This window comes from Sylvia atricapilla, chromosome 10 (assembly GCF_009819655.1).
Source record: "Sylvia atricapilla isolate bSylAtr1 chromosome 10, bSylAtr1.pri, whole genome shotgun sequence".
Taxonomy (NCBI): Eukaryota; Metazoa; Chordata; class Aves; order Passeriformes; family Sylviidae; genus Sylvia; species Sylvia atricapilla.
In genome coordinates this window covers 16,191,604-16,214,747 of record NC_089149.1, presented here as the reverse complement: position 1 = coordinate 16,214,747, position 23,144 = coordinate 16,191,604, and the positions used below count along the sequence as shown (strand labels likewise).

The window sequence follows — 23,144 nt, the reverse complement described above, 5'->3', positions numbered from 1 at the left end:
AGCAATACTGTAAAACATTTTTCTTGTTCATCTGGAGTCATTTTGTCATTTGATATTTAACAAATGCAGATGTTTGTGATGACCCAAAAAAACCCCTCAACCCAACTCCCTACAATTGCAAGCTTTGCTTTCTGTACCTGTAACTAACCTTACAGTTAATAGTAATGGACTGAAAAATAAGTTAAGCCTAAACTCTCCATCTTGCAATTTCACCTTGCATCTAGATATCTCATAAACATGGAAGAAGTACTAGTTTGGAATGTAGGAAATTACACTGTTTGCTGCACAGTTACAATGTTATGATTATCACTTGTTCTAAGGGCAAACATTCAACCTACATTACTATAAATATTTCATACAGATCGCAGCAGATGAATCTCCACCAGAGGGCTGTACCCTGTTTTTTGTTGTGCATGGGGAGAAAACATGTGAATTTGACTCTCTTGGAAACCTTTTACAGGCAGCTTCAGACAGGTATTTGCTTAATTTCCTCTTACTGGATTAGCTGTTAACATTTAACCTGTTAGACTTACTGCTCTGAAGAGGTTGTAATAAACCTGTTGTTTCTGTCTTCTTCTGTGTTGATTTCTCCTGACCGCTGTTGGCACAGGAGTGGAAGTCTCTTATTTGCTGTTAATTCAGATTGGGCTGTTAGTTTTTTTATCCCTTGTTCTTGGATAGTTCTGCTAGGAAGAGGAATGTGCACAGGAAAATTTGGAAACACATGCTGGAAATAGCTGGAAACTATTGAAGGAGAGTAGGAATTCTCAGGGGTGTGTAAAACCTTCAGTATGTGGGGAAAATAGAAGGAGCTGGGCTGCATATTCAAATGAGAGTTATTGTAATAAGTTGTTTTATGAATGGCTGAAAGCATGCACAGTATTTTGAATCCATACAGTTTTCTCACTATTGACAAAGAAAACCATTACCACATAATATATTTAAAATTCAGATTTCTCTACAAGAACAGAACTCAGTTGTAACTGCTAATAAGAAAGAGAAGGTGTAAAGTATAATACTTACTAAAAAACCACCAACCAAATAACAAACCAAAACCAAATAACAGCCCAAATCCTTACATTTCAGTTAGTTTTCACAGAATAATATTTTTGTTTTCAGTATGATTTTTGTCATCTTGGTGATTTGGTTCTTTGAAGCATAAAGAGTTTTCTGTCAATGTGCAGGCATATGGCATCTATAGCTGACGTGCTATTCTTCTGACTTACTGGGAATATTTTAAGTATTTCATTGGACTTTAGACAAAATGTAAACAAAGCTGAAAATAGACTTCCCATTCACTTTTTTGTTTGTATACTCAGCCAAGGACCAGGTTCAAATGAATCTATGCCCTTGGCACATCTGTTCTATCAGCCTTTTTTAATTTTTCATACAGAATTTATGAATCATCATGGGGAGAGAAAGTTAATTGAAAATTTAAAGGAAGTTGTTAATTTTTAAAATGAGGATCATATTAGATTCAAAACAGCTCTTAGTCGCTTGTTTCCTTCTCATATGTTCATTTTTCACAAGGCTTTTATCAACGTGCACCAGGTGCTGCCAGCCTTGATACAATTTGTGGGAATAGCTTGACATGTATTCTGTGAAAAATGATTAAACAGGGTAAAAATGTTCATCTTGCATTGAGTGAGGTAATGCTGTGACTCAAACTGTGGCATTCTTCACTGTTTCCTCTTAGGCCAAAGCCATTTTTGTTCAAGGGGGACCACAAGTACCCAGCATCAAACCCTGAAAGTCCTGTGGTCATCCTTTATGCAGAGATTGGCTCAGAGGAGTTCTACAGACACCACAGGAGGCTTGTTTCAAAGGCTGAGGCAGGAGAAATCACCTACGTGCTCAGACACTACATTGCTGTGAGTACATTTGTGCATTGTAACAGGGGATTTGAAATAGAGTAACTGGCCTTGGTTTTCAAAAAGAAAACTGACCCAGATTTGTTCCCTTTCAATTGACAGTTGCCTGCTGTCCTTGTTCATTTACTTGGAATACTCAAAGTTTTATTTTTTTATTGCATGTAGCTGAGTGATACAGAATATTTTAAATCTCCTGATTGTTTAAGTAAGATTGTTTGATTTCACAAATCCAGACTTAAATTCCAGATTAATTAGAGACTTTAGTGTAAAAAAAAGTGTTTCTCTACCCATATTAGAGCATAGGAAATAGTCAGATTTTTCACAGTCAGGCCCATTAGTTACTTGATATAAAAAGCCAGGATTAACATTAAGGTGCCATTTTCAAAAGAAAGACATTGTTTCTGTAGTAATTTTTTTACACAACCACTTACCATTTCTGGTGCAATTTATCCTGGTTTACATCTTCCTCCACTAAATCGTGCACAGCCACTGGTTTAGTATTTAAAACTGTATTTCAAAAGGTATGAAATTTGTTACCTGAATCTTACTAAGCATTGCCAAAACCTGCAGTGTAGCAGTCAGGCTTGAAATTGAGAGGAAAAAAAAAATAGGGGGGGATATCAGCTGGTTCACTTCTAGTATTACTTGTCCTTTTAATAAAATAAAGTCATACATTGCATACACCACTTTCCTTTTATAAAAGGAAGTTGTTTATCAGTGTTGGGAGGAGTATTTACATTCAGAATTCAGTGTATTGCACTTTAGATCCTGGTGCTGTTATGTGACTCCCATGTACTTCAAAATACTTTCAGAAAGTGATCATGTTTCCCTCATTAAAGGCAGAACTAATTATGCACAATGTCTTTTGTCATTTTATTTCTTGTCATTCTCTGTGGTAACTCTTCAGTGAATATTTCATTTTTGAACTTCACAGCTGAAGTTTCTTTCCACCCTGTGTCTGATTTGCTGATAGGAGCCTATCTCCCTCTGCTTTGCTCACACACCGAATCCTGAAAACATTGTTTTGTGTTCCTCTTTAGTTTGTGGATTTTGGTGGGGTTTTTTTGGTTCACAGAGATAATTCTTGCTTGCTGAACTTCAAGAAGTGTGTTGAAAAACAGTAGGAAATATAATGACTAGAGTATGTTACTGCAGAGTCACTCAGTGTTTGTTTCTCAGTACCCATTATGTCTGAAATACCAGACTGAGATTTCTCAGCTTTGGGAAGTGGTGGTTTTTAGTTTTTGGATCAAACAAAGATGGCAATATCACTCTGTTGGCTTTTCCTTACAGAATCCCAGCAAGGAAAAGGTCTACCTCTCTGGCTATGGTGTAGAGCTGGCTATTAAAAGTACAGAATATAAGGCCAAGGATGATACCCAGGTCAAAGGTGAATTATTATTTTAAGTATTTTAATGTAAACTTTTTAATTTCACCAAGGTAAATTTATACTCATTTTGCTGTGAATGTCTGAATGGCAGATATTTTTCTTTCCTTAGCTCTGAAATCCCTCTGGAGAGGGAGCTTGTTCTTATGAAGCAGATCTTTGCCATGGCACTTCCACATTTGTGAAATCCTCCAGTCATGGTCCTGGACTGGATCTTAGTAATGGCACTACTAATATAACTAATTTTTTACCAGCTAGTCTGCAGGTGTATAGCAAATTTCTCTACTTTAATTTGCCTTAACTTATCCATCCTCAGAAACAGAATGTGTTCCCTGTTCCTGTTTTTTGTGTTTTTTTTTTTTTTTAACAGAATTCTGCCCTTTTTTTTTTTTTTTTTTTTGCTCTTCCTGCTTTTATACATCGCTGATCTCTGCTCTACAAACTCCCATGCATCTGCCAAAACTAGTTTGATAGTGTAACCTCTGTGTGTGCTTTTTCTTTGTGTGTGCACACACACAGACAAACCCCAGATTTTCCTGCTTTTCTGTTTGTGAATAGTTTGGTGCTAGTGGTGTTCTCTGTGTGTTTGTAGGCACAGATGTGAATGCTACAGTCATAGATGAAGATGACCCTATTGATGAAGTGCAAGGATTTCTGTTTGGAAAACTAAGGTAAAATACAGTTGGACTTTGGCATTTCTGCAGAAAGTTTTTTGATATGACAAGCTTTTGCTTTGTTACTATTCTTTACATGTCTGAGTTTCCCATGTGTGTTAGCAGCATACTTTTTTATGTGATAGTTCCTTTAAATTATCAGCAGACCTTCTTATAGGAAACCACACAAGTTGTTTGACCCCTTGTATCCTTTTAGGCAGCTGTATCCCGACTTGTCAGAAGAGCTGAAAGAGCTCAGAAAACACCTCGTGGAAAGTACCAATGAAATGGCACCTTTGAAAGTATGGCAGCTGCAAGGTAATCTGGATAGAGGTTTTCAGTTATGGTCTGTAAAACCTCAATGTAAACATGTTTTCTGGTTTATACACTACTGAGGTTGTTAGTGGCTGTGTACAGGAGACAGAGTTTGACAGTTAATTCCTGCCTTCAGTCTCACTTGGAAAATACTTGGTTTTTTAAAATGCCATTTTTTGTAGAATCCTGTTGAAATAGCTTTTAGGGTTGTTTCATGCAACTCCTGACATGAAGATTATTCTCTATATTATGAAGTACAGTAAGCCACTTGCTCTTAAACTGACTGTTTATATGGTCTGCTGAATACAGAAAAGAAAGGAATGTGGAGTTTCTTTCCATGATCACACTTTTGATGTGAAATCTTGAGATTTCTCAAGACCAGAGGAAATCTGTATTTCAGAGTCAATTACATGCTCCTCTGTCCTCATTCCCTGGAAAACATCTATAAAAGCCTGGGAAATGGCTTTTCATCCTTTCAAAAAGAGTAATTCAACTGGCTGAGTGTATGTTATAGCCACAGGGATTCTACCTTTATTCAGGGGAAGGGCAGAACCACCCACCTCAGCCTAAGAAAAAAAGAAGGCTGGTCTGGACTCACTTAAGCAACCTGTAGACAGCAAACACTGCTTCAGTCGGAGAGGGTTACTTACATCAGGGCAACACACAGGAGTTGAATACAAAGATGATGATATAAAAAGAAGTATCTACAGGTGCAGATAGAAAGTGAATTTCCTTAGGTAACATGCAAAAATGTTGAGAGATAAAGTTGCCTCTGCATTGCCTTGTTTTCAGTTTTGAGTTCTTGACCTCTGTTTTTTCACTTCTAAGATTTGAGCTTTCAAACTGCTGCTCGCATTCTGGCTGCTCCCCCTGTGGATGCTCTGATGGTCATGAAAGATCTTAGTCAGAACTTTCCTACAAAGGCCAGGTAACTTCAATTTTGACTCCTAGAAAGTTTTATTACTCTCCTTTTCCTGAGCAGGACCTGAGGCAAGCAACATTGGTTGGGTTAATTCTGATTTTCATTTAGCTGGAAGCGAACACTGGGGAATGCTTATGCTGGGAAGTTCTTCAGCCTACGGTTACAAAGAGGATTTTATGGTGTTTTTCTTGGATGGCAGCTGATGTGGACTGGTAGAAAATATGCCAGAATTGCCTGTGCTATTTTATTGTGTAAGGCATCTAAACCTATTGTATTAGGTTATCAAGAATTTATTGTCTGGGTTTTTTGTTTAATGGTCTTAACATTTATCCGTTCACAGGATCCCACTTTTCTTCTGGGATCCACTTTGCCAGACAACCCAGTCAGTCTCATGTCAGAGGCTGTTGTGCAGTTCCACTGTTTTTTGCACTTTGTCAGTGACTGTCTTTAACATATTCAAATCAGTTTCAAAAAATCTCAGTAATGATCTGGCACTGCCAGCCAGTCTAGAGACATATTTCTCTTGATAAATTCCATTGCCTGGATTGTGAAGATGATATTGTAGAACCTCCTCCTTTTTGACTGGGTGAAAGATATACCTGAGATGAGTGTAAAAAGAAACTGCTTTCTGCTCTGATTTCCCCTTACCTGATGTTAAGGTGTTGTTTAGAGTTTCTGAAGGCAGGCATTACATCTCACTATGTTTTCAGGCTGATCTGTGGGCTGTACTCACCCACTCTGTGATGAAGCAGTCACTAGATCCAAAGTAAGGAAAGGAATGGCAACCCACCATGCGGAATAAAATCCTCTATTTTCTGTTGTCAGCCTCCATCTTTACATTTTTGGCAGCTGCACACTTTTATTATGGTTAATGTGAAATTAGACACTTAGAGTTGGCATGTGGTTAACATTTTTGTGCTGCTGGATTATACAGTGTGGGAAAAATGCTGCATCTTACTATTTAATGGTGTCACCAAGTGCAACTTCTTCTTGATGCATCTCTTTAAGATAATTAACCCTCTAGTATAATATGTAAGGTACAAAATTGGGATAAATAGACCAACAGAAAGAGGATTCATAGCATGATGTTTTTATTTTTGTAGAGCCATAACAAAAACAGTTGTTTCTTCGGAGCTCAGAGCAGAAATTGAAGAGAACCAAAAGGTAAAGTGTCCAAAAAAGTAAAACAGTGCCTTTGCACTTTTATTTACATGTTGCTCAAGATAATGACCCGGTGTTTTCACACACAGCTTTGTATTATACATCTGTGAAGTGACCAAGTGGTGGATTTTCAAACATGGATGAGGAACATAATTAAGATTCTTTGCTCAAATATGAAAATACTGGTCTTGTTAGAAATTTATTGCTTGAAAAGCAGCTATATTAAGCATCTTCATACTGTTTTAATGAGGCAGAAGAAAATTGGTTCTCGTTATCCAATTTGAGATGATGTTTAGATCTCTATATACATCAGCGATTACTAGGAAGTCACAGAATAAATTCAAAACCTGCCATGGCTTTAGAATGATTCATACTATGTGGAGGAAATGGTTCCAGTGTTGGTACTTTGAGAATGAAACTAGAGAAGGGATGAAATTTACCAGCTAAGTCTAGATGTGCTTTGGAACAGAATCATAAACCCACCAAGCCATGAGAGGCCTCTGGAGGTCACTGAATAGGCTCTGTATTTGCAGAAGTGTTTCAGACAGCTCAGCTGTGTGCTTGGAAAAACCCACAGCCACCTGGGAATTTTGTACAGAACTTTGTGCAACTAAAATATGCCAGGTAGTGTGGTCTGGATAGAGTGCAAAACAAAAGTTTAATATAGTAATGAGAAAAAAATTAAACAGCAGCATTTGCTGTATGAGCTACATTGCCCTGTTCACACATTTCAGTCTTATTTGGCATTATTAGAAAAAAGGCAATGTATGTTAAGTACACACATGTTGTTTAGAAATCTAACCAATGATATTTGGTGAGTCTAGTAGTAAATGCAAAGCTATTTACAAGTGCCCTGAGGTTCCTGCTTTGAGAGAGAAATGCCTTGTTGTTCAGTAGTGACAAAATCAGAGGAGAAGGGATGGGATTTGATGCTCTTGTCCCATGTGGTTCTGGAAAGGACAAATATAATGTAAGTCCAAGCTAAAGCTACCTGGTGGCCTTTCTGTTGTGTGCTAGGGAAGACTCTCCTCCACAAATAAACTCATGATTTTGTGGATTCATTTTTATTCAGAGAGTACATGGACTACTACATCCAGACCAGGCTGTCTCTAACCCTGCCCTTCCGAGCTGTTCTTTACACTACTCACTTTGTGTGGCTATTATTTGCTAGTTAAGTTCACTGCTACTGTTATGTTAGAGTTTACTATGAAATTGTCCACAGAAAGATACAACTTAACACTCAGCTTTTCTGTGGGAACTTAATTTTTTTAATAAACAATGTAATTTTTTTTTTCTGATCAGAAACTACTTTCCTGGTCTTGGTATACTTCAAGTGTTACTTTTGTTATTCCTCTCTTCCCTTTGCTCACAGTCTTCATCATGGTACTGTTGTAAAATATCCAAATACAATGTTTCTCATCCAGTGTCCATGGTACTTCTAAATAGAAATTTGTAACTGGTACTGCAGATAAGACCTATTGGAAATAAACATTAAACTCTTTAGTATCTTCTGTGCAGAGCACTCTTCTAATGGCTTCCTACTTCTTTTCAGTATTTCAAGGGAACATTAGGATTGCAACCAGGAGATTCTGCCCTGTTCATCAATGGACTACTTATTGATTTAGACACTCAGGATATATTTAGGTAAGAATGTTTAATTTTTCACAATAATTGCATCCTGTTTAGAAACTTGCATCTTGCTTGTGCATGAATGATAATGTTAAATAGACAGTTTTGAACCTTCATCATAATCTAGATTAGATTTAATTGGTAAGTACTGCAAAGAGCAAATCGTGGCTCCTTGTCTTATTCAAAGTGCATTAACAACAAAAAAAATCTAGTGTGGAAAGTAGAACACCCTTAAAGATTGGAATGGGAAGTCACCTTTGTGCTGTTCTTTTGACCTATGCTGTGGCTAGCAAGATTTTGGTTTTTCAGACTGTCAGCACACAGATTTATTCTAACGACAGCAGACTGATTCTCCAAGGATAAACCACTGTAATTTTTTCATCTGGAAACCACCCTATATCTTTGTCAAGATGTGTTTCAATTTTATATATATGATGGATTAGTTATCCTGATTTAACGTCGTTTTTCCTAGTTATACAATATTAACTGAATGGATTAAAGTCATCTCAAGGTTCTTAGGACAGTAAGAAATAGATGATAAATAAGAACTAATGCCTGGACATGGCAGACTTGTTTATATCTTTCATCTATTAACCCTTAGAATAAGGGCAAGTTATTTACTGTGGGGTTTAAATCCAACTTTATCATATCAAAATTCATTTTGCTTTCCCTTGCAGCCTGATTGATGTGCTCCGCAATGAAGCCCGTGTTATGGAAGGCCTGCACAGCCTGGGGATTGAGGGAATTTCCTTACACAACGTCCTGAAGTTGAACATCCAGCCATCAGATTCTGACTATGCTGTGGACATCAGAAGCCCTGCCATTTCAGTGAGTATGGGTTTTGATAAAAATACTTGATTTGCTGTTGGGCAGTGCATTCTTAAGCTGTCAGGGGAGCTTTTGTCCTTGTCTCACAATCAGCTCTGAAACGGCAGTGGAGTAAAAAGGTTATAATTATAAGGTCATAATTAGCACTTTCTAAAAAGCTTAGTTTGTTACTTACACAGTTTTCAGTAAAGTGTCTGATTTGAAAATATTTCAGTCTCGGACCAGAGCAGGAGGATTGTCAACCATTTAAATGCCTTTACTTTTCCTTAGTGGATCAACAATCTGGAAGTTGACAGTCGGTACAATTCCTGGCCTTCCAGTGTGCAAGAACTGCTGCGGCCCACATTTCCTGGCGTGATCAGGCAAATTAGAAAAAACTTCCATAATTTTGTAAGTAATCATCTGACTGGATGAAATGGAGCATTTTGTTTTGTCAAGAGCAGGAGCATCAGCTTTTGCAGCTTACCTCACATATACACTGGATTCCTTGTCCCTTAAATAGCTTGAGAGAGAGGATGCTTTTCTGAAAGGTTTTGTTCTCATCTTAGTAAGTTATGGCTGAGATTCAGAGATTACTGAGCATGATTCTGTGGCATCTATTGGATGCCAAGAGTTGTTTTGTCAGTGGACAGAATTATCATCTGATAAATAACAATTTGGTGTGTTTCAACTTTGTGATAATACCTGGAGTTGATGAATGAAATCCGTCAAATTTGTTAACTGTTGTCTTCTCAGCAGAGTTAGAACCAACTTCAGTTGTTTCAGTTAGAAAGCATTCATGCACCTAGATTTGAACAAATGATCAACAGCCCTCAGCTTAGTCCTGGCTGTTCTTTTAGTCTGTAGCTAAATTACTTAGATCTGATAAAGAGTTTTCAAATTGTCCACTGTAACTCTTGTCATGTGGCAAAGTGGCCGTTTGCAAAAAAAGAACTCTGATTAGGGGAAAATTGGGACTTGAAGCCGTAGGAGCTTTGATGTGTTACCTTTTTCTCTGGAGTTCAATATTTTTAACATAGAAATTTTTGAATTCTAAGACAACAGTTTCATGAGTGACCCTATGTGTAGTCTGAGTGGCCCAGTTCTGTCTGAGTTGGGACAGCAGAGAACATCTTGGCAGCTTTGGCACCCCAGGGCATGAAAGCTTCTTACTTGCTCTATACAGGTGCTGATAGTGGATCCTACTCATGAGACCACAGCAGAATTACTGAATGTGGCAGAAATGTTCTTCAGTAACCACATCCCGCTGAGGTAATTGCTGTGTTTTCATGTTTGGGTTTTTTTTTACATCAGTTTTATTCATGTGACTCTTGCAATTGTAAAATTCTCAGTGCTAGGACACTGCAGAAATGTTACATACCTTGTATTTGAGATATGGGTATATTTTTTGAATATTGCTTTCTCCACTAGCAAAACAGAGTTCAGTTTTTTAACAGTCCAAAAGAAATTTAAAATTTTGGATGAGAGATAAGTGAAAAGCAAGATTCTGATGGACTCATTGCAGATGATAAGTTTGATTCCTTGCTGCTCTGCTCAGCACCTTCCCAGGCTATTCTAGAAAAAAACTGTGTTTAAGGGGATGATCACAGCCAGCAGTTGTATGAAGAGTTGATTCATTATAAAAATGATGACCTGGGGATTTGTGTGACTGCAGGATAGGACTGGCCTTTGTGGTTAATGATGCAGAGGATGTTGATGGACTTCAGGATGCTGGGGTTGCCCTCCTGAGGACCTACAATTACGTGGCACAAGAAATGGACAACAATTACGCTTTTCAGACCGTCATGTCTGTAAGTCTTCATTTAAAATGGAAATGAATGTTTAAATATTTTTCATGTACAGAAAATCATGTCAATGGCCTAATATGTAGATAGTAGAAGGAATTGTTCTTTGGCTTGGTTAGTATGCAGAGTACAGATACTGATACCACAGAATACAGGTGTCCTTGTAATGTGCTTCTGACCTAACTTTAACAGGTGAGACAAAGTTTCATTGTGACACTTAACACTTTAGCACGTTTTTCTGATCCTGTCACTTTGCTCATTCTGTCTCTGAGTTCTGAATTGCTCCATTCTTTCAGTGTTATAATTTGGTTTGGACAGTTCCAGTTGTGCACCCTTGCCACATCAGAGGACAATATAGGTGCTGGTCAATGAATTTCACCCGCGGTTTGATACTTTTTGTGCAAATTGGCAAGCTGGGGCATACTGTGATATTAAATTGCTGTTACTTAAAGACAGTTACTTTTATTCTTTTTAGTTTGGATGTATATTTGTGGCTTGAAGTAAAACCTTGTGCCTTCAAGAGGGAATGAGTTACATGCTCTACATGTGAGGTTGTAGTGTTCATAACATATCCCAAGTTCTGAAAGGAAGGTAGCTCCTTGAAGATGCTTTATTTAGGTTTTTTCCCCAGAGAACTATTTTCCCTCCTCAAATACCTTTTCTAATTAAAGATGCAAGTTATTATTTAAAGAAATATGTATTTACTTTCTTCCAGTCTCACTGGAGTGACTACAAGGTGTAGCAAGATACTTACAATTGCTACAAATGCTTAGGAGTTGTTGCAGTTGATAAATATTAATATAAGTTTTGCAGTCGGTGTGTTAATGCCTTATTGTAATTACTGTACTACAGGTAACAGGTCAGTTTACCTTGGATAAGACAGAGGCTTTACAGTTGCAGCTGTAAACTTGTATTCCCCTTTCAGATATATAACAAAGTGAAAACAGGAGATCAGCTGAAAGTGGAACATGTTGTTAGTGTTCTTGAGAAACAGTATCCTTATGTGGAAGTCAACAGTGTTCTGGGGATTGATTCTGCCTATGATCAAAACAGAAAGGTAAGAATTCATGAAACAGAGCATTTTTTTCTACTTCCTTTGCTGCAACAGTTTTGAAAATATAATTACAAACAATTTCTTGATCTAGATCTCTTACCAACCTCAATGTGGTAACTATTTTGTTACCACATTGAGGGACTTCTAGTAATACCTTACTGTTTATGTTCAGCACATACAATATACATAACACATATAATGGAATATATATATTAAAAATCTGTATGTGAAGAACCAAGTTAGCTTTCTTGTGACTCATAAGTCATGCTTTCATTACAGAATGCAGCCTTCAGTAGAGTTTAAAAATGTTTGCAAAAAAATCAAGGTGATGGAATGGTTCATGGAAAAACCAAGAGGTTTAACGTTGGGAGGGACCAGTGTGGGGCGTCTGAATCAGTATTTGAATAGTGTGTGAGATGAAGCCATGAATTCAAAATGCCTTTTCTATAGCAATACATCAAACAAATTTTTGCAAATAATTCTTGAAGTGATTTTTCGGTCTGGTACTTTTCTCTATGGAGAAAATTAGGAGGGCAAATCACTATCCAACCATATATGTGTGAGGTGAAGCAGATTTTAATTGAGGTTTTATAGAGAGATGTTTCTTATTTTTTGTTGTTCTGAAACAAATGAAAATACTGTTGCCAATAGCTCTGTAACACACATGATGCTGCCTACTTCTGTAAAGGTCAGTAATGCAGTCAGGATTACAGAAAATAGGTTTGTATACATGTAGGGGGGTCTTCCAGAGTAGGATAGTGAAGAGAAACATTTTAAGGAAATGAAAATCCATAAAAGTAAGACAGCCATTTTTGTATGAGAGGAGGGCCTCAACCAGAACCTCTAACCAGCAGAACCTACTTAACTTTAACTTCTAACAGGGTATCTATCAATGATGATGCATTTTTCAATGGTTACATGAAACAGGGAAATTTGTCTTGACAGAGTAACTCCCTGCCTCACAGGTAACTGTTTTCTTACAGGTTAAAGAAACATATACATAAAAAAAAATCTCTACCCTGTCTTACATTGCAGCTATCACTGCTTGCATTGCATTTGCTTCCACAGGCAAAGTCATGTTTCCTGTTGTGCATCTTTTGCCACTACCAGAAAGTGCTCATTGGAATTAATTTACAAAATGAACTTAATGGAGTATTTTGCACTTGAGTATTGTGAAGTAACTGGTTTTACATTCTCTGTGTCTAACAGAAGTGGTAAGGATCCCATGGTGTGTTTAGACTTGTGGATATTGTACAGCTTGTTAGGAGCCTTTGTGGCAAAGGGCTGATGTGCTAAAGCTGCTTCTGTTCCTGTCTTTAGGCAGCAAGAGCTTACTATGAGCAAACAGGTGTAGGCCCTCTCCCTGTTGTCCTGTTCAATGGAATGCCTTTCCAAAAAGATCAGCTGGATCCTGATGACCTGGAAACAGTGACAATGCACAAAATCCTGGAAACCACAAGCATCTTCCAGCGAGCCGTATACCTGGTAGGTGCTGAGCTCATCTGTGGCTTGAGAGAAATCACATTTGGAAAAGCTGATTCACAAGTCCCTGGCTACATATTATACAAGACAATTTAACTTTCATAATTGCTTTTTACATTTCTTTAAGAAAATTAAAGTTATGTAAGGCAATTATATATGTGAAGTAACAAACAATGCTTCTTTCCTCTTTCCTTCAGGGTGAACTATCTAATGACCAAGATGTGGTTGAGTATATCATGAACCAGCCTAATGTTGTTCCAAGAATTAACTCAAGAATCCTAAGTTCTGACAGAGAGTACCTAGATCTGACAGGAATGAGTAAGGGATGCTTTTAATTGTGTTAAACCTGAAATGTCTGAGTGAAAGACTTGCTGTTCCAGTGGAAAGCTCTAGTGGCAAAGCATTAACAGCACCTGAAGTGATGAGCCAGCCCTTGTGCAGGGCAGATGTTATCTACAACATTAAATGTTCTACTGATCTTTAGAATAGGAATTTGTTTTGTTTTTATACAGACCTTAGGGGGAATACGTCTCATGAAGCTGAGAAATTATATAATGCATGAAGTAGCAGTTTGTTTCTTAGCTCTGACCTTCTTTTGAGCAGGATTGACAATCATATCTGTAATTTCTTCAGATTTAGCAAAATGTTCCCTTGCTAAATGAACACCCAATACAGTGACTGCAGTACAATGACATTACACCTACCTTTTTTGAGTTGCTTGAAAAATAGTGACACAGGGGATATTTCAATGTATATTATTTACGTATACAAGTGAGACTTGGGCAATTCTTTCAACTGACTTCTGCCTATCAAATATGCAATGTAGTTACTAATGTAACTTCTGAGACAGCAAAATTCATTTTTCACCCTATGTATTAGCAGTGAAAATGAGACATAAGCTATATCACAAGGAGCAAAATGGGATGTGCTCTTAGTGTTCTGGTAATAGTAATGTTTTTATTCTCATTTTACCTGGAATAGTTGCTTTGGCATTTAATACTTATTCTCTTCCTCAGATAACCATTTTGTGGATGACTTTGCTCGATTTACCATGTTGGATTCTAAAGATAAGACAGCTGCTGTTGCAAACAGCATGACCTACTTAACAAAGAAAGGTAACATCTGTGGTGGATTCTGGATCCAGATCTGCTTTTATGTGTGTTTCCAAGCGTATGTGCAGTTCTTCACACACACACTGAGCCTTGTCAGGCCTGTGGGTAATGGCATAGTCTGTCAAAGATTTCTTTTTTTCTTTATAAGGCATGACATCTGCATGGAACAAGAATGTTCCCCTCTTTAAACCCAGTCCAACCTCATAATGAATAATACTGCTCTTGCTGTACTGCTAGTGACCCCCAGAAATACAGCAGTGTAAGCAAATGACTGGAAAGATATAAAAAGCTCTCTGTCTCATAATTAAAAATTGCTGAAAGTTCCATGGATTCAGAAGAAAATTCTAACTGCCCATTATATAAGACATCACCTAATGTGGTCAGTGCTGTTTTATTGCTCCAGTGCATGCACTGCTTTTCCAATGGCAGTATTGTCACAGTTTCACATGAAAGGGTTAAAACTTGGCTCTCCAGTGTAGGAAATGCATACGTAGACATAATACAGAGCATAATCAGGTCTAACCAGACATCATCAGGTGTTTCCTTGATCCATTTTGGTTAGATTCCAGAAACAAGCTGCTGTCATTTGACCCAAATCCTCCTATTCCTGTCTTCTGTCTTTACTAGACTGTCCCAAATGTCCATGGTCCTACGTCCAGTTGCTGCCATCCATGTGCACCACCTGAAATGTTCCCATTGCTCTTCCTGTCTCGTGCCTGCTCTCATTCATGTTGAGTCACTCAGATTTGAACAAGTTTCTCGTGAAGAGCATTAATTAAATCCACACCTCAGTATGCTTGTTGGGAAGTGCATTAATTTGCAATTCCATGGCTTGACTTTTTTTTGGTCAGTGCCTCTTCTGCAGCTTAAGATATTTAATAACTGCTATCTGATTACAGTAATGCTGTACCACATTTCTTTTCTAAAGTAATGGAGAAGTTATGTGTGTTGCTGGCTCAGCACCAGCACGGATACAGCACTGCCCTGCTGGTTTTTAAAGAGGGAAGATAACAGCACAATGGCATGGCAGTGGTTGTAAAGAGTCCAGAATGATGTCCTCACCCTGTGGTATGAAACTGATAGTATATAGTATAACTAATGCTATAATATGAAAATCAAGCATCCATCTGTTTGAGGGAAAGAAAAAGTCAAAGCTTATTGCAATAAAATTAGCATAAACTTGTTGTTGATGGATCTGAACTGTAGTGATGCAGTTTTGCCCAGTACAGAGCTGTAGCTTCTTGATACATGTTGAGATTACCATCAAGTTATTAATGTGTCTCTCCTTTTCCCCTTTCCTTTCTGCTCTTTGACCAGGAATGTCTTCCAAGGAGATCTATGGTAACTCATGCTTTGGCATTTCTTATATTTTTCTTGGAATTTTCTGGTTCCTTTATAACACTGGCTTTAGAACCAGCAGGGAGTGAAGGAAGCTGTTGAAATGCATGTTTGCTCCACCACTTTTGTCTATACAAAACTGATTTTGTAAACTAACAGCTTCAATACAAAGAAGTGATATGTCTGCTGGGTTCCAACCCCATTTGGAATCTGCAAGTTATTTATATGTTTCTTTATAATTTGTAATTGCAAAGGTAGCAAGCAAACAAAAATACTGAAAGAATCCAGCTTAGAAAGAGCAATGCATGCTGTCCCACATGGGTTTTCTGAATGACCTAATAAAGACTAATATACCAATGCTATTAATTTTGTCTTGCCAGGCTTCATAGCTTAGGTTCATCCATTGCTTTTCTATGGAATTTTACTTTTTTTTTTTTTTTTTTAAGTCTTTGCATGTGCATCATAGTTTACTTCCAGATGAGGAAAAAAATGAAGCTGTTCTTCCCTTAACCCTCAAATTCCCTATTTTTTTTTTCATAATTGCAGATGATTCCTTTGTTAGACCAGTTACTTTTTGGATTGTTGGTGATTTTGATAAACCTTCAGGGAGGCAATTGTTGTATGATGCCATTAAACATCAGGTAGGTAATATTTTCATTGGAATGAGTTAGCAGTGGTAACAAAGCACTTGGCAGAGGCTTGTAAAACACAAGTTGTGCATCTTCCTGTGGTATGACCTGGAGAGACTGGTTCTCCCTGCAGGGTCTCTAATTTCCAGCTTCATCTTTTTTGTAGGGACTGGAACAAACACTGCTGATCCTAAGCTAGGACAGAATACAATAAATGATCTTTTAAACCCATGGTATTAAAATGAAATATCTGTGTTTTTGTTTGGAGATAAACATAAGCATTGCTCTCTGCTCTGTCCCATTGGTTCTGGGCGAATAACTGAAACATAAAAATGCACAGCTTACAGCTAAATCACTGGTTTGCCAGAATGAATGGTGGTCATGGTCCTGGATTTCTTAGGTAGCACAGAGTTATCTGGAAGATTGCTGTCTCAGTGGTGCCTATACATAAGCTAAATATTTGATGTTAAATTAGTTAATTCATCATTTTAACCTTGTGCTGTTATTTACCCAGTTTGGAATCTGGTATTCTGGTTAAGAAATGCAAAGCTTTTGCTATGGTGTTTATTATATATTTATTATATCTGAAATTTTAAACTTCCCCCTTACCTGTTTTGTTAAACACAGAAATCCAGCAATAACGTTCGAATTAGCATGATCAATAATCCTAGTGAAGAACCCAACAGGCAGAATACCATTGTAGCTAAAGCCATATGGGCAGCTTTGCAGACACAAACCTCAAATAATGCCAAGAACTTCATCACCAAGATGGCAAAAGAAGAAACTGTGAAGGCACTGGAGGCAGGAGCTGACATCTTGGAATTTGCTGTTGGGGTAAGTATGTTGGGGTCTGTTGGCATTTGCATGGGGAGGGTGCTTTGTTCCTCAAATTAATTTTTTTGTGTAGTATATTCCTATGCAGAAGCTGCAGTAACAGAGAAAAGTAACACTTTGGTTTGCTAGTTTGGTTTTTTTTTTGACCTCTGAAGGGCTTACCTAAATGTAACAATCCATCTAAACATCAGGTAAATCCTCAGACACGTCAAAGCTACCTAACTTGGAAAAGGCAAAAGGAACGTGGGTGCAGGGATCTTAAGTGTTTCTTGGGTGGTTAAGAGAATAATTTTTTTTTAAAGCTGGGAAAAAAATACAAGTGCGTTTCTCAAAGTAGATTTTAAAAAGTTAGGCAGGAGTATTGGAACTGGTCTAAATAGCTGTGGCCCTTCACAGGAGAAGTTGGGGATAGTGCTTGATGGTGACAAGCAAGAACTAGGTTTAAGACGACAAAGAAAAGGGGGCCAGGGATCAATTTTAACAAGATATGAAGATGTTCTTGAATTGAAACAAAAAGATTTCTTTTAAAAAGTGTGCAGAGGTCTACTTTTCTCCCTATTCCAATGTCAAGTATTCTTTTCTTTTAGGGTATGGATACCAATATTTTCAAAGAAGCCTTTGAATCTCCCAAGGTGGATTTTGTTCTGTCCCATGCTGTTTATTGCAGAGATGTTCTAAAGCTGAAGAAGGGGCAGAGGGCTGTGATCAGCAATGGACGGGTGAGATGATCATTCCACATCTGAGAAGGAAGCAGATTTGAGCAGCAGAGTCTGGGGATCAGACACAGGAGTGTCAGCCTGTTTTAGGGTTCTGCAGTCTTTAGGACTGCTTCCAGTTTGATTTATTCACACCTGTGTGACCTTTCCTTTTTACTATATGCAGTTAGTTGTTGGTGTTTGGTAGAACTTCAGGTCTCTCAATAACAAAGTTGCTTTCATACTGGCAGTGAATTGAGTCCAGGGGTAGAGGGGGATGATAAATTTTCAAGATAATTCTGCTTCAGTCTACTGAGCAAAATGCTGCTGTTATTTTGCCTTGACCAAGGTGTCTTGGTCTCTTCTACCATCTGTTTTTATTATAGTTTATCTGAGATGAGGTAAATGATGTTACAATAGTATTTCACTGCAAATAATAAAACCCAATTCTGTATAGCATTGGGTTTTCTTTTGTCATCTGTTTCTAGTCAGGAAAAACCCCTTCAGGTCCTTGTGGTTGCTGGGTATTTCAATAGCTTGAAACTCTCAGGTGATGGGTTGTTGTATCCTGTATTTCTCATTGGCAAAACAGCAAGACTTGTCTAGGTAGCTTTTAGGCTTCTGAAGGCTACAGGAGGGAGATTTTTTGGAGTCTTGCTGGGCCATTAGAATTGGCCTGGTTTTCTGCTGCCCCTTCCAGATATGGTACTTTATGTATAATTTAATGTGCCTGACCCAGTGAAAATTTGAAGTATGTATTTTATGCCTTAGTCTGGGACTCTAGGCTCTAAATACCTGGATTTACCTGTTAAACTCTGCTGCCACTGACATTAATACCAGCCCAAACAGTTGGCTTCCACTGAGACTGGGCTTGAGTATTTATTTTGTACCTCTTTAAATTCTGTTTCGGTGTAGCCTTTACCTAATAATGCTGATTCTACTTTTTTTTTTTTATTTTTTTTTCAGATTATTGGCCCATTGGAAGATGGAGAGATGTTCAACCAGGATGATTTTCATCTCCTTGAAAATATCATACTAAAGACATCGGGACAGAAAATCAAATCTCAGATTCAGCAGCTGGGATTTGAAGAAGATCTGTAAGTAAACATAAGGAGGATTACAGAGAAATGCTGGGATTCCTGATAATATGACTGTGAGTCTGTTTTGCAATTCGTTAAAGTTCTGCTTGGCCTATCAACATAAAAATTTCAGTAATACATTTCCCCGTCAGTACTATGGGAATCCTGTAAACTGCTTTTGGCTCCTCAGAGAAACACTAGGAAAAGAGACAGAGATAAGGAAAGGATAGTTGTAGAGAGTTACTGCATAAAGCAGAGGTGAACTACTCAAAAGGAAGTCATGTTGGAGGTCAGAAGAACAGGAGTCCCCTGTAGGTGTGTTTGTGTTAGAGCACAATGTAGCTGCTGAAATAGCTTCTGCCATACTTCCCATCACATTTTTCTGTGATGCTGGTCAGGTAAGTTACACATGAGGTCTGTTCTGCAGAAATGTTGTGTGATTCTGTGTGATTCCCAGCAGAACAGGTTTTAACTGTGTTCCAAGCACAGTTCTGCATCCATTGGGTGTTGGGGGGGAAGGGGCGCGGTGGAAGAGGGCATAGTTTCAACATAGGCTAGTTCTGGACAGAGCAATGTGTTTGGGGTTTCTTTTTGTTTATTTGAATGCTGCCAAGGTTTTTGAAAAACTTTTGAAAGGATCTGCTGCATTGGGAAACACTGTAGAACTTAGTGGAATTCAGCAGGCTTGTGAGTTTAGTATGAACAATTTCAACAGCTGTTGCTATAAATGTCTGAAACAGTTAATTCAGCAAAAGCTCACAGACCTGTAGGTTACAGTTTTGCTTCTTGGCAAAGGTGTGATGTACAGATCAATTCTATACCTTTAAGATGGAATATATTCTTAAAATACTAGACTGAAAATTTATGAAAATACTAAAAAGGAAGCAGTGCTCAAAAGTAATTATCTTTTATGATAGTACCCCTCTCAAAAGTTTCTCTACTTACAGGATTGCTTCCTAGTGCTCAGAGTTGCAGTGTAAAATAGGAAGAGCACTGAAACAAGGTTTGATCTGAATGGCTTTCAGGTCTGAGTGGCTGGTGAGGATCAGGAATGCAATGCCTGTAACATGGTTGACCTCCTAAGATACAGCTGCTCTGTATTTGTTAGAGGTAAAGCCTTTGGTATACTCAGTAATAAGGCTGCAACCAGTTTAAATTACTGGTGCACGACCCCTTACATATGTTTGTTTCTGCAGAGCCTGTGTAGAGAGGTAGTAGAAGTGTTTGAGTATTTGGGTTCTGTTTGCCTTCTCACATTGCTGCTGCCTGGCAGAAATGTGATAAATACAGGCATTTTTTTTTATCTCTGCCAGCCTTTATCTTTTCCTTCTTTTCAGGGCAAGTGACTTGGTTATGAAAGTGGATGCTCTTCTTTCTGCCCAGCCAAAAGGAGAGGCAAGGATTGAGTATCATTTTTTTGAAGAACGATACAGGTATAGAATTGCTGAACAGTGCTTTTCTGTGTCTTTCAACTTTTCCATTGTTCTATGTTGCATTAAAAAAAAAATCTAAGTAGCAGTAGGAAAGTCCTCAGCAGATTTCAGGAAGATTCCAGAAATTAATTTTATCTCGCTACCTATCTCTATAAATATACATGTATATGCCTATTTTTTGTCTTTTTAGTTTCTGAAGGTGCACAGTACTTAGGAAGTAATTTCAGTTCTGGATGAGATGGATAGAAGTTGGTTGTAATGCATTTCAAGTGCTTATCCACATGTTTGATACTTTAAAATTGTATTTTCTTCTGTTTAGTGCAGTTAAACTGAGACCAAAAGAGGGGGAGACATACTTTGATGTTGTGGCTATTGTTGATCCCGTGACCAGAGATGCTCAAAGACTTGCTCCGTTACTTTTGGTACGTAGGCAGGGTTGTGAGCAACTTCAAATTCCATTATTTTGGAATGTTTGCTTCTTCTTTGACTGTGTGGTCACCAGTGGCTTTCTAACAGTGTGTCTGAGTTTCACAATGCATTTATCAGTGGAAATACTAATTAGGCTGCACCACACACTAACAAGATCATGCTCAGTATTGCCCAGAGAGCTTTTAGTTTCACTATTCTAACAGCTTAGTTCCCAGTGACTCTATTCTTGAGGAAGGTCTCAGCATGCCAAAAAGAATGCCTGAAATTATGAGGAGCAGGTAACTGTGCTTAAAACTATCAATGAAAAATAAGAGGGTGGTAAAGCAAATCACAAGGAAGGAGGATTGGGGATGAGCAGATAACATCCACCCTGAGGTCCTGTCTATAAAACAGTGGTCAACTCTCCTCATCAGCATTTTAAGGGATGTCTCTTTCTCATTACTTTAGGTTTTGAACCAATTGATAAACATGAACCTGAGAGTGTTTATGAACTGCCAGTCTAAGCTTTCTGACATGCCACTGAAAAGGTAAGCAGTTCCATGAGACAAGAGAGAGAAATCTGGAATGTGCAAGCACAGAAGCATGGTCAGCCATCCCATAGGAAGTCTCAATAACTGCTTTGAGCTCATTTATATAATAGCATCATTTCCCACAGAAAATCTGCGAATTTGGCATAAAGTAATTCTGCTGTTTTTATAAGTTGGGTTCTTTTAATTTTTTTTTTTTTTTGTATTTATGTAAAACTAAATAATGTATTAGTCCTAATGGTTGAGTTTTGCAGTCTTTTTTGGTCCTTCAAGATAGAAATTCTGACCTGTCCTAAGGTTAACACAACCTGCATTACTTTGGACAAAGGCTTGGAGACATTAGAGGTCAGGGAAAGCTGATGTCATCTGCAAATTTAATGAAAATGAAATATTAGCAAATTTTGGCAATTTTCAGTGTTCTAACATTTTCTTTCTGAAATTTCAGCTTTTACCGCTATGTTTTGGAGCCAGAGATTTCTTTCACAGCAGAGAATAACTTTGCTCCAGGACCAATTGCCAAGTTTTTAGATATGCCCCAGTCTCCACTGTTCACTCTGAATTTAAATACTCCTGAGAGCTGGATGGTGGAGTCTGTTAGAACCCCGTATGACCTTGACAATATTTTCTTGGAGGAGGTAAGAGAAATCATCATCTTCTTACTGCATTTAAATGGTGATGTTTTACCAGGACTTGTTTCCTTATGGGAAAGAAATGCAGAATTTTAAAATGCCAATAAACACAGAGCTGTGGATATTTCTGCACTTGCAGACCTCTCAGTGTTTTCTAGGAGGGGAAGCTACTCCAGTTCCTACATCCAGTTACTCATGGATGCCTGACCCAGAGGTTCAGACTGCCATAAGCTTGAAGCAAGTCTTCTCCCTTGCTCCTAGAAGCCACCAAGCTGCTTTTAGTTACCTGCTTATTTTCTTAGTTCTTGTTAATTGCAAACACTCCTGTGTCCCACAGAAGGACGTGCAGTATCAGTGCAGCAGTGAAACCATGCAGCAGAAATCCACTCAGCTGCTGTAGCTTCAGGAGCTTGCTGCTGCTGGAACAGACCTCAAGTCAGACTGTGGGACTGTGGGTCTGGACAGTGCTGCCCCACTCCATACAGAGGGAGAAATAAGGAAAAGCCCTTATTTATTTACCTTATTGTAAAGGTATTACACATGTATGCGTAATGAGACTGTCAAAGCCCTTACACACAGGCCTCTGGAAGAGTGACAGTCTTCACAGTCTTGTGGGCATCACAAATTTGGTCCCCTTCTCACTGCCCGGTATATTATTAACTCCCTCTTACTTCTGCATCTCTCTGATATTGTTTGGGAATTTGATATGGTTTTGTGGTGTAACTGGTATTGCTAATCCTATACTAGTTATTCAGAAACCTAGGGTATAGGGTGTGCGTTTTATGGTTTGGGTTTTGGTTTAGGAGTTTTTTGCTTTTCATCTCTTACCCTAACTGTAAAGCCATAAATGAAGCATTGATAATACGTTTCAAGCCTCTGCTTTCCATGCCCACCCCTTAGATTAATGGAAAGCCTGAGAGAGAGGGGGATTAAATGCTTCAGGCATTCAAAGTGTGTTCCTGAGCTTTCAAATAAACAGCAGCTTTGCTTTTGCAGGTGCACCATTTCCAGTTCCCAATGTGCAATCTGTTGGTGCTGTAGCAATTAAACTGTCATTTTGGATGTGCAATGAGAGGAGATGCTTTGTGGGATTAGACTAACATTCTGCTTATGTACTGTCCTCAGGCTACATCTGAGTTTGGCCTGGTAGGGACCCAAGTCTTTAGGGGTTGTGGGGTTTTTTAATTGGTTATTTTTTCTCTTCTGTTTCTTTGGTACCTTTGATCAGTGTAGAAATAAGGAATGAGTGTTTCCTGGCAGTACCCTAGTGCACTGTAAGAGTAATGCAGACCAAAACAAAATGTTTATTTCAGATTGCTACTACTAGGTGAGACTAGCTTTAAACAGATTTAC

The 23,144-nt window shown here is 38.2% G+C and overlaps 1 protein-coding gene across 3 annotated transcripts in view; it reads left to right on the top strand.

The window, feature by feature from the left end:
- The window catches only part of UGGT1 (UDP-glucose glycoprotein glucosyltransferase 1), a 39,204-nt gene that overhangs the window by 3,171 nt on the left and 12,889 nt on the right, over positions 1–23,144 (top strand). For 2 of the 3 annotated variants that reach the window (XM_066326048.1, XM_066326050.1), the window contains exons 4-28: positions 362–474; positions 1,697–1,871; positions 3,165–3,261; positions 3,851–3,929; positions 4,129–4,229; positions 5,055–5,154; positions 6,252–6,312; positions 7,862–7,953; positions 8,616–8,766; positions 9,037–9,156; positions 9,932–10,017; positions 10,421–10,556; positions 11,476–11,607; positions 12,925–13,089; positions 13,284–13,404; positions 14,103–14,201; positions 15,516–15,539; positions 16,083–16,177; positions 16,793–16,999; positions 17,587–17,718; positions 18,661–18,791; positions 20,111–20,206; positions 20,526–20,628; positions 21,083–21,162; positions 21,608–21,797. In XM_066326048.1, the coding sequence (XP_066182145.1) occupies positions 362–474; positions 1,697–1,871; positions 3,165–3,261; positions 3,851–3,929; positions 4,129–4,229; positions 5,055–5,154; positions 6,252–6,312; positions 7,862–7,953; positions 8,616–8,766; positions 9,037–9,156; positions 9,932–10,017; positions 10,421–10,556; positions 11,476–11,607; positions 12,925–13,089; positions 13,284–13,404; positions 14,103–14,201; positions 15,516–15,539; positions 16,083–16,177; positions 16,793–16,999; positions 17,587–17,718; positions 18,661–18,791; positions 20,111–20,206; positions 20,526–20,628; positions 21,083–21,162; positions 21,608–21,797 (2,886 nt within the window). The remainder of the gene's footprint in view (positions 1–361; positions 475–1,696; positions 1,872–3,164; positions 3,262–3,850; positions 3,930–4,128; positions 4,230–5,054; positions 5,155–6,251; positions 6,313–7,861; positions 7,954–8,615; positions 8,767–9,036; positions 9,157–9,931; positions 10,018–10,420; positions 10,557–11,475; positions 11,608–12,924; positions 13,090–13,283; positions 13,405–14,102; positions 14,202–15,515; positions 15,540–16,082; positions 16,178–16,792; positions 17,000–17,586; positions 17,719–18,660; positions 18,792–20,110; positions 20,207–20,525; positions 20,629–21,082; positions 21,163–21,607; positions 21,798–23,144) is intronic. The other variant, XM_066326049.1, reaches the window with a different exon arrangement.